The following is an 11,458-nucleotide window of genomic DNA, read 5'->3' as shown; positions in this document are numbered from 1 at the left end:
GGTACTCACTGCCTGTTGAACATGTTGTGCTACTTATATGCTCTTGTTGCTTTGCTGCGATGCTTGCAAAAATATTTCCACCATGGCATAACTAAATATGCCTGTGGGCTAAACTGGCATACGAAAAGAGAGAGAGAGAGAGAGAGACATGGAAGAGCCATCGAGATCACTGCTCGCAATATGGAAAAAAGAGGCTTAAGAGCATGGACAAGTGCGCCTGTGTGTGTGAGCTGGATTACAGGCGCGCATGCGCAGCGCACGCCTCTCACCCTCTCCCTCCCTCTTTTGTTTGCAATGGAATTTCTTTCTTTTCATAAACATGTTTTCTGGCCGCTGTTGTTGGCTTATTACAGCATTTAAGAGGCCAAGAGATGGGGGGATTGGTATGGAGGGGATCGGGCACACACTAAGCCCAAGTGGCATGAAACAAGTTCAGCGCTCGACTTCGACTTCGACAGCTCAGCTCAGCTCAGCTCAGCGATGGTCCGCTCTCGGCCTGCTGCGTTTCAGCCAGTCCAGCTCTTAACTTCTTCTTGAATGACTGCGGCGCAGGAATGCAGTGTTGTAAATAGCTGAGGCCGCTGCAACGGCGGCGGCGACAGCGACGCCAGCAGCGACTGCAAGCGGACCGGGGCACATTGTTGTTGGGCGCAGAATCAGAGCAAGTCGGAGGACGCCCGGGCCAACAGATCGCGACAACGATCAGAGCAGAGAACTCGAGCTGCAGTTTTGCACAGAAAGAAAATGAAAACAGCCTTTTATGAACAAATAGTATGGGAGAATTAGGGAAATTTGAATGTTAGAGTCAAACTAGTTAAAGTTCTTATTTTACAAGCTTTAGAATATCCTAAAATCGAATAAAAACTTTCATTAATTTATAAAATCTAGGTGTCACACAAATAAGTATAGAATAAAAGAAAATAGAATTTGGATTAAACATTAGAAATAAATACTACATTAAATTTAATATTGATTTCAATCAGGATTCAAAATAGTTATTATTTATTTCTTCGGAGTTTTAGGAGTTTTTGACCAACCAAAATCAATTTAAATATAATTAACCATATTTAGATAATTCTCTAAATGTGTTTTTTTTATTTTATGTGGTTTTTATTAAGCAGATGAATACAATTAATTTATATATTTTAAAAAAAATCTGATGTGACACAAAGATCTCAGAATTGTAAAAAAGTCGTCTGAGCTTGGGATCAGTTCTTCAGTTGGTCTTCTAACTTTAGTTCAATTCTTAAGAATTAAGAGAAATAAATTGGACTTAAATAAGAAATAGCAGCAAACAAATATGGAAAGTGAAAAATTGGATGTTAAGAAAACAGTTTCATTCATTTTTCGTTGTGTAGCTGCAGCTTTTGCTGTTGCCGGAGCTGGAGCTGGAGCAATGAAAATTGCTGAGAGCGCCCCGAGGGCTTCCAACTTGGATTGGGACTGGACATGGTCCGGGTTCGGGTTCGGGTCTCTTGCCGCTGCTCTTGACCACGATCGATAAGGCTCGCACACACACGGCCACTTGAGAGCCTGGGTTCGAGTAGGTTATGTTTATGAATTGTCTTGCAGATTTTTGCACACGGAATTATGCGTTTATCTCAGAGGGTTAATTTCGCTGGCTGCTGCTGTTCTTATTGTTGCTGCAATTGCTGCTGTTTTCCATGGCCTGGGTAATTAAATCGCAAGAAGCTGATAATATATGGTAAAGGTATCAAAGTGTGCAGGAAAATGGTTTATTTGTAACCCCTTTTTTTGGCCAAAAGGGTTTCTGGCTCTGCCGCTGCAATTGCTGCTGCCGCGGTTGCTGCTGTGCATTTGCCCGCTAGGAAATTATTCATGATAACAGAGATTGCATTGATTGATTGTGTGGCTGCACTTGGGATGGGTTCGGATGGCCTCGCATCGCCCGATCACGCTCTGGGGCTTGGGGCGGGGGGCTGTGGGGTCGCGGGGTTGCTGGGAGCTGCTGCATCGACGGCTACCGAGCCTGAGTTATTTGGGCTATTAAATGTCTGTGATTTGGCCATAAGTTATAGGAACATCGACAATCAATTGTTGGCGGGTCTAGGCGGTTACCACATGTGGTAGTAGCTGGCCCCTGGCAACGGAATTCTGAAACTTAATAGTCTTCGAAAGGAATTCGGTAAGATAACTCTTTGAAGGATATTCATATTGAATATGGAAAGTTATTAAATTATTAATACGAATTAAAACTTATTTTTTGTAGGATTTTTAAAATTCCACGTCAAGAAATAAAACTATTTTGTACAGGGAAAGTTTGTTCTATCTTACTTTAAAGTTGTCAGAGCCTTGAAAAAACAAAAAGACATTCTAGAGATTACCTTTTTAGTTTCCAAATTACGGGTTTCGTGTTTTTTTTAGATTGAAAGCCCTTCAAGTTCAAGAGATCACTGTGCAACCTGTATTTGCTATTTTGTTTTTGCCAAACTTTGCATGTTTCCCTTTTCACCTACTAAAAATTTCGTTGACACTTTGACCTTGTTACCACCTTTTACATATTAATTGTTCTTAATTAAATTACTTCAGCTAAGAGCGAGTAAAGAAGTAAATAAAGTAACCCAAAACTAAATATAACTGCAGACATAAACCCAGATAGAAGCCCTTAAAATATGCAATGAAAACGTTTTTGGCCTCGATTCGTCACAAAGACAGGCCCAGAGTTGAACAACCCAGAAGAGCAGAGTGGGGGATATATATATTATACATGAACAAATATATATACATGACCAAATATTGGCACAAATGAGCGTGTCTCCAGTGCATTGATGAGTTCCCCTTTGGTATCGATCAAACAGTGGACTAGCCAATGCCGGAGAGATTCCAGGACTTGCCCCCTCGAATCGCAGAGCTGCCATGGCGACAATTGCATTGCAGCGAAGGAAATGTTAATGGGAGTGTTTTGGAATCTCGCTGACAGGGCACGTCGTGGCACCAAACCCATTACCAAGGCACACTAAACCATATACAGATGGGTATGGGGGGGTTGAGGTTCTTATTGGGCCGACCGAGTCTATAAAAGCTCCGACTTGTGTTTGCGGCCGTTTCAGTTCAACTTCATCGCGTCGTCGTCCTGTCGTCCTGTCGCTCACTCTTCCGCAGAAACAAAGAAACAATTAAAGTGCAGACCGCAAGGCGGAAGGAAGTGCATACCACAAGTGATCCCCCTGCCCCAGCGCCAAGTTGCATGTTGGATTGTGCCACAAACTTTTTGCCAAGTTACCCCCAATGCCCCATGCTGGCTCCTTCGCCTGTGTAAAATGAAAGCAGACAACTTCTTCAAGTACGGCACCCCTTTGTACCAACCGAAAAGTACCCGGACCCACTCGCACTTGCACTCGCAGTCGCAGTCACAGAACCAACCGCAAACCCACGTCGGCAACATCGGCCATCTGACATCGTCCTCGCTGCTGACGAGCGACGACCTGCGTCATCTCACCCAGCAGCGCTGCACAGGATATTCGGACAGGGAGAGCATCGCCAGCGTGAGCAGTGCGGGTGGCCGGATTAAGAGGCGATCGAGGTAATCCTTCAGGGATTGGGTTGGGGAACTCAAACTTTCAAGCTGCCTTGACATGTTGCATAAAGAAGTTGTTGTCGTTTAACTTGAAACTGACAAAAGCAGTTTATCTCGAGTTCTTCTTGTGAAAAACAAAGCAATTGCATAACAATGTTAGGTTGCAACATCAGAGAGCAAACACAGCGACAAGAGAAGTTGTCTTAAATATTGAATACAATAGAACTTTAAATAAAATAAGTAACAAATTATGTCCTGCACTTAAATTGAAACCTTAATTTTATGTTTTTAAATCAGAGTTTTACCACTTTTTATTAATTATGACTTACATTTTAAAAATTATAAACTCAGAGAAACCCAAGCAGGCTAATAGGTAACACTTTTGTTATTTTTTATGTATGTTCTTTGTATTGCCACGTTTTGAAGAAAATCATAATTTAAAAGGTTTGATTTAATCTATATCTATCTATATAATATATAACTAATTGCATTTGTGAGGACGTTCTCCTTAATTAATACTTATAATTACATTTAGAAAACTGTGAGGAATATTTACAAATAATAAATCTAAATTATTATTTACTATTTCATGTGGTGTTTAAAAAATGCAACTAATTTAATCATTTATCAAATAAAGAGTAATAAAGTATTCAATCTGTCTTGGTTCAAAAATTCCTGCCCAAATCAATATGCCAGCTATTCTAGATCGTTTTTATGAGTTTTCAGCTTATTAGCGGATATATCCGTAAACACTTGCTGCAGGGTGGCCAGGATTTAACAACCCTCGCAGAGGTGTTAGCTCAACCATGACGCATGTACTCGGCCACAGGAGCAGGGTTAATTTTGTATTTTGGCCAACCTGTCGTCCTGGCAACAACTGCAACACCAACTCCAATTGTCACCCCAAAGGACAGCCTCAGTTTCGCTTTTTTCATTTCGGGCTTAGTTCCAATTTCCAATTCAGTTGCTCAGCAACTTCGTTCTCTAGTCGAATTCCCTGTTATAATGTGATCTAAAATGTGTCCTTCTTCCCGTTAATTTTTTAGAAACTTCCCCATGAAGTCCTCGAAGGGGGGCATCAGTAAGAAGAGCAAGACCATGGATTATACCAACTACGCCTACAACGAGGCTGTGGGCCGTTTAAAGGTAATGCTGGCTGACAACTCCTACGTGGCCCCCAAATTGGGAGGAGGAGGTGTGTCTTCCTACTTGCGCAACTTCAATGAGGATTCCGGGGACAACTTTTCCGACAATCTATCGGTGGGTTTGCAATTCACAGGAGTATGTGGTTGATCTTTAACCTTCTGTTCTTGTAGGTCATTGAGCGTCCCGTCTTCTCGGACATTTCCAAGTACTTGTCGCCCAGCCAGAAGTCGCGGATTAGCTCGTATCGCCCCAAGAAGAGCTACACCTCGGGGTATCTCTCGGCTTCCAAGGAGAACCTGGCTTCCACTCCAGCTCTCTACCCAAGCAGCTCCGTTCCGGCTGCTCCTCTTCCCGCGGATAGTGTCCCGGCTCCTGTGGAGATCTTTAGCTTTATCGAGAAGCAAGAGGACTACATTGAGCAGCTGGAAAAGGAGTCCAAGTACTGTCGCAATGAGCTGAGCAATCTGTTGGGCAAAGTCAAAGATGTGATCAATGAGAACGAACAGCTGACGGAGAACGCTCGTTCCGAGATGGTGGCTCTTGGCTCGGGGAAGTCCCAGCCACCGATGGCCACCACTAGCCCATCCTCGGATAGTGATGAGCACTTGGTGTTCGCCAGTGGCCGCAAGACACCATCGACGCCGCGGAAGAGTGCCTGCAAGGGACAGGTGCAGAGTCCCCGCTATGCGAGTGCTCCCAATATCGTTTACGAGGCCAGGATTAGCGAACTGGAAGCCGAGTTGATGCAGGCCAGCATCGATCTAAGACGCCTGCGAACTGAAAACGAGGAGCTCAAGCGGAAACTGGCCCACACCGATCCTCTATCGACGGTGGCCACCCTAACTGGAGGCTCCAATTGCGAATTGCACCGCAAACAGCTGGAGAGCCTGCAGCAGGATAAGCAAACACTAGAAGAGAGTGTTCGCCACCTGCAGAGACTGCTGGACGAGGCCAAGGCCCAGGGCCAGGGAAGTGCCTCCTCCAAGCGGTACATCAGCGATCTGGTGCAGATGGAGCGGTCGCAGGCGGAGCTGGAGGTGCGCCATCTCCGGGATGAGTTGGATCGCCAGCACGAGCGGGTCAGGGAGCTGCAGCACGAGATGGCCAGGCGACTGGCCGAGGAGCGGGCCAGTGCCGAGAGGCGCTACAACAGCCAGGTGGATCAGCTGGGCGGAGATCTCAGCTGCCAGTGGGAGCAGGTGGCCAAGCTGCAGTTGGATCTGGAGCGCCAGAAGCGCTATGAAACCGATCTCAAGCGGGATGTGGCCAGTCGCAATTCGCAGATCGAGGAGCTCAAAATGGAGTTAAGGGCCAATAGGACCACCTTCCTGGCGGACATGGCGCAGGTGAATGCGGAGAAGCAATCCCTGGAGCAGGACATCACCTCGCTGCGCCTCCAATTGGACCGGGCTGCCAGGGAAACCAAAACGGAGGCAGCTCGCCTCACTGCCGAGATTAACTCCTTGCGCCAGCGACTGGATCGAGGGGATGCGGATCTTTTGCACTCCAAACGGGAGGTTCTGCGGCTAAACGACGAGATAGCAAACCTGGAAAAGGAGGTAAGAGTGTAATTAGTTCTAAGTTAAATATAAGTAAAAGTTAAATATGGCATTTTTGTTGTTAAAGATTTCTTTCAATACGTCAATTTAAAAACTTATAGGATCTTCATTTTTTCAATCAAGTTCAAAAATTAGTCTTTATTTAATACTTTTATTTCTAAAAAACTGATAAAAAGCTGAGAAAAAATCTTCTAAAAATCGGATACCTTAAAAATATAATAGGGTATAAGACCCAGTAGCCTTTTAAGAAAATAAATCTTTAAAAACCAATCACTATAAGTGAAAGTTAAATATGGCATTTATGTTGTTTTTAAGGATATTTTTCAATACCTCAATTTAAGAACTTATTATCTTCACTTTTTAAATTAAGTTCAAAAATTAGTCTTTATTTAATTCTTGGCTTTAGTTTCAAACAAATCACTTTAAAATGTGTTTGTTCTTTAAATAATATGATTTACGTATTGCATCAATTAAAATTACTTTTCAGCTTGCTTATGGAGAGCTGAAGAACGAGATACGACCCACCAAAAAAGACCTGGACAAGCGGATCTCAGAGATGCAGGATAAGCATGGTAAGTGGGTTAAGATTGTACTCTAACTGAATCACTTTTGTCTTTCTACACCCTCTCCACCTATCACTATCCTGTCTATAAACTCTGGTTAAGCTATTGATGCTCCTATTGTGTTCTGCGTGTGTGCCAATAAAAAACAAAACATTTTTTAAAATATACCAAAGATTCGAACTCTAAATTATCTACAGAGAAATGTTCAATAGTTTATCCATGAGTTTTGTTCTGTAGCGCGTTTCATTTAATCCCATTTCAAACTATATATCCACATAACTATAGTGTTCAATGTCTGTTTGTAGCGGGAACGGTAAATGAGCTTGAGGAAATGATAACATCTCAGAAGCAACTCATGGATAAACTGACGAACGAGTGTAAGACCTTAACGGGCAAATTAGAGGATACGACCTACAAGCACAAGTAATTATGATCAAATATAACCTAATGTTATCACCAAGCAAAAACTGCAATAGAAATCTATTTGGCTTTTAGAAATCCATATAATACGATAGTTTTATTTTTAAGATTCTAAAATACTTGCAGTTTGATTTAGTTATTCAGTCACCTCTTAATTAAAAAGACACTCCACAGAAAGGTATGCGAATATTTGATTGAAAGTCTATTGACATATGGAAACCACCGCACAGAGCAATATGAAATTCAAGGCCAAACCAAAGTTTTCCCACCAGTATTCCGAACACCAATTTTCTTTTCCGAGATTCGATCCACACCAAAGCAAAAGCAAAAGCAAAAAACATAAACATCTCGACCTGGCTTGAGACTGGATTAACACGCTGTACTTGTACTTCTTCAAACCTTTCTTTTGCTGCCTGCCTGCCACGCAATTTTCATGGTAATTAGAACCAATTTGCGATCTTGTGATGCCAACAACAAGCGAGCCTTTGACCACAACAACAATTGCGGCTCCTACAACAATAAAAGAAAGCGCAAACGAGTTCACTTTGCTGCCTGATTTGGAACTGACCGATTTTCCAGGAGATGTGGCTACTGATGTTGCTGCCTGTACTGCTGATGTTGCTGCTGCTGATGGCGATGAGATCCTGCAAAATATAATCAGAAGCAATGAGCGTCTGGCCAAGGAGTTGGCCAAAATGCCGCCACTGCCGACGATTTCCAGCTACAGGAAGCCCAAAAACAGAGCGGAATCATCACCGCCAACAGCAGCAGCATCGGCGTCAACAGCAGCAACTTCAGCCACATCCAAGACCAAATGCTTTTGCCCCAGTTTCATGCGACACAGACACGAGCATGAACACATCCACACGTTGCGCAGACGCAGCAGCGGCAGCAACAGCGAGACGAGTGTTGCATGTTGCCGCGGTCGCAACGGCAGCAGACCAACGGCAACAGCAACAGCGGCAGCAGCAGCAACATCGACTAACAAAGCGCGTACACAAACCACGCACAGCAAGAGCATGCAATGCCATGGCCACGAGCTCACCCTAGACACGCACCACCAACACGAGCACCACCGCACCACCAGCAGCACCACCGCCGAGCAACATCATCCTGGCTGCTGTCATCCCTGCAAAACGGAGCCGTTGCCTTGGCGGCAACAGCATCTAGTTTTGAACCAGACCCTGAGCAGTTCGCCTGCCTGCCAGCACACGTGTCAAGTGCAACATTTGACGGTGGACGCTGGTGGCACGGCAGCAACATCGGCAGATGCAACATCAACCGCCTGCAAGGGTCCTGGCAGCAATGCCCTGAGTGCCAGCATCAAGCCAAAGTTGTACTTTGAGCAACTGCTGCGACGCGATGGCTGCCACAAGAAGCCACGTCCCCCCGTAAAAGTGGACGTTAATGTGAGACTGGTGCCCAAACAGCCCAAGCCGAAGGTCACTCGCTCCCTGAACGAGACGTTTGTCAAGGAGGTGGACGAGGTGGCCCAGGCTCTGAACGAAACCTTTGTCAAGGATGCGTCGCCGGAATTGGCGCACATCGATGAGCAGCTGGCGGAACTGGAGAGCGATCGAGAGCGGGAGGATCACGAGGAGGAGGACGAGGAGGCGGAGGAGCAGGAGCAGGCCACCAAGCTTTGATAGTGTTTTTTTAAGCCACAAAATAGTCTTAAGTTTAAGGTATATGCCTAGGGAAAATCATTTTAGATAGTACAACATTTTTAAATACATTTAATCCATTTTATGACAGACTCATACAGTAAACAAACCTTGGTAATTCAGATAAGTCTCTTAAATTCTATTATTTTGGAAATTGTTTAGAATACTTTTTAAAAGTAAAAAAAAGGCATCAATTAAGAACAAAACCATTTACCTGAGCGTTATAAAATGGATTAAGTATAATCCTTTCAAATTTAATGAACTTTTTATTTAGTTTAGAATAAAAGAGCACAAGAGCTTCTTGATATTAAAGCCACTAGTCATTTGGTTAGCACTTTTAAAGTAATATTTACGCTAAATTTAAATACATTTATAATTTCTTAAGTTAGATTTTAATTTGCCTGATTTAAGTAGACATATTTACTGATTTTATTGAACCGCAGTCTAGAGAAGCAGCAGCTCCGTGCCACAAACGAGCAGCTGATGTCACGCCTCAGACAGATCTGGGGCAAATACAAATCACAACTGCCAATGCACCAAGGATCCCCCGAGCCGAGCTCCGAGAACATGAGGATCGAGCACCCATTAGAACCCTTGTCGGTAAGGACTTTCTTCAATATTTGACTAATATCCTTTTTCCCTTTCTTTCTTCCCTCTGCTTGTCTACCTGTCTTTCTCTTTCTCTATATCTACCCCTATCTTTTTACCACCTTGAAGAGAGGAAATATCTGCTTTACAATCGAATCTAGAATATCTATCCAATCGCATGTTGAGTAATGAGGAGCATATGAGTAAATTAGATAGCTCACCACATGATTATACTAGCTTAGTTCCTGGAAAAGGTAAATGCCCCAAGTGGGGAAGACTAACCAAGTAGAGCACTGCCCATTCACAGTCCCGAATTTTAAACTGATTTCACCACCCCATCAGAGCCGGAAGTCGAAGTCACGGAGACGGATCTGCCCGGGAAAGACCATATATAGACCCAATCACACCCAGACTCCACTTTCACACCTATAACATTCGATTGGCCAGCCACTCTAATCAAAATTCTTGTACTCACACAGCCGCTTACGACTACCAGGCAGCGACATATGGCACCCCAATCGAACCCATACAAAGCACCCCACAACCACACAACAGCGCCGGCAATGACGACGACTACACGCCCGGCGGGATTGGCCTGGCCGATGGAGCCACTGCATCCGCCTCTGCAGCAGCCACCGCAGCAGCCAGCATTGCCGCAGGAGCAGCTGCAGCGGGAGCAGGATCGGGAGCGGGATCAGGAGCCACGGGTCGCAAGAGCAGCATCGCCGACTATGGACTCCAGGATAACGATGACGAGAATCTCAAGGACAACCTTGGCCTGGGCGAGAAGCAGCAACAACAGCAGCAGGACCTGGACAGACAACGCGAGCGGGAGGAGCGCGACCGGGAGCTCCAACAACTGCGGGAGCAGCGGGAAAAACGCGAGCGGGACCGGGAGCGGGAACGCGAGCAGGCCGAGCAGCAGCAGGCGGAGCAGCAACAGCAACAGCAACAGTTGCAGCCACAGCAGCAACAACCCCTGGCCGAGAGCAACATTGCCAACGCCGGCAGCGCCAATCTGGCCGCCTACAACACCGACTACAGTGCCTACGATCAGCAGCAGTACGACGCCAGTGCCTACGATCCCAGCACCTATGGCCAGCAGCAATACGAGGGGCAGCAGTACGAATACGGCGATGCCGGGGCCGGCTACGACTACGGAGCTGCTGACTATGGACAGTCTGGATACCAGTATGACGCCGCGCCAGGAGGCACCACTGCCAGCCAGCCACAGCCCCAGTCTCAGTACCATGCGCCAGCTGCCCCCCAGCGAGTGGCCACGGACTACAACAGATCGCCACCGCCGTTGGCAGCGGCGACAGCGGGCATCACGTCCCCGCCAGCAACAACAGGAGCAGCAGCAACACCAGCCACACCAGCAGCAACATCCGCAGGAGCCGGAGCCGGAGCAGGAGCTGCCGTATCCGGAACGGGCCGACCACAATCGCGCCCGGGCAGTGGAGCTGTGGGGTCAGCAGCTGCTGCTGGAGCAATCGCCGGCGGAAAATCCGCTGTGCCACAACAGCCTGCCGCGTCAGCCGCCGGCAAGAAGTAGCTGGAGTCCCGACTGCGAGTATCGCCTGGCGCTGGAGTGCTCCATCAGTAGTCCCAGCCTGATGCGTTCGTCCAACGATGAGACCTGCTCAGAGCTGGCCGATCTCAGCGAGACCTTCTTGGTCCTGGTCGACGGTTCGGAGGAGGAGAGCTTGTCCCCGGCCCACACCACCATCATCACGGCCAGGAGATCGAGTGCCCCGGCCGTGGTCCAGCAGGCGGACATTGCCAACGAAACAGTCACCATCGAGCGCCATCTAGATGCCCACGAATAGGGGTCAGCACCGAGTTCTCCAGCAACAGTTTCTTCTTCAGTCAACATACGTACTTCTACTCATGTGTTCCAGGATTAATCACTGAAAGGAAATTCATGTTTTTTAACTAATAAACCAATTAGAAATCGAAATCGGGAAAAAAACCTATATT

General features: G+C 46.1%; 1 protein-coding gene across 7 annotated transcripts; it reads left to right on the top strand.

Annotated features, from left to right (window-relative positions):
• The first annotated feature begins 3,091 nt into the window (after positions 1 to 3,091).
• LOC108037345 (serologically defined colon cancer antigen 8 homolog) lies at positions 3,092 to 11,436 on the top strand. Of its 7 annotated transcripts, XM_017113926.2 has the most exons (8): positions 3,092 to 3,544; positions 4,585 to 4,798; positions 4,855 to 6,243; positions 6,731 to 6,815; positions 7,112 to 7,229; positions 9,608 to 9,732; positions 9,958 to 10,730; positions 10,837 to 11,436. In XM_017113926.2, exons 1-8 carry the CDS (start codon positions 3,282 to 3,284, stop codon positions 11,305 to 11,307), a joined length of 3,438 nt encoding a protein of 1,145 aa, XP_016969415.2. In that variant the 5' UTR covers positions 3,092 to 3,281; the 3' UTR covers positions 11,308 to 11,436. The 7 variants fall into 7 exon arrangements, 6 of the variants coding, with proteins under 6 accessions (XP_016969415.2, XP_016969382.2, XP_016969389.2 ...); XM_017113893.2 differs by lacking the exon at positions 9,608 to 9,732 and adding an exon at positions 9,334 to 9,490 and having other exon boundaries at positions 9,958 to 11,436; XM_017113900.2 differs by having other exon boundaries at positions 9,958 to 11,125.
• Positions 11,437 to 11,458: the final 22 nt, after the last annotated feature.

The sequence above is a fragment of the Drosophila rhopaloa genome, unplaced genomic scaffold, assembly GCF_018152115.1.
Source record: "Drosophila rhopaloa isolate 14029-0021.01 unplaced genomic scaffold, ASM1815211v1 contig_167, whole genome shotgun sequence".
Classification (NCBI taxonomy): Eukaryota; Metazoa; Arthropoda; class Insecta; order Diptera; family Drosophilidae; genus Drosophila; species Drosophila rhopaloa.
Note: the sequence above shows the minus strand (reverse complement) of the source record. Positions and strands in the feature narration are given on the sequence as shown.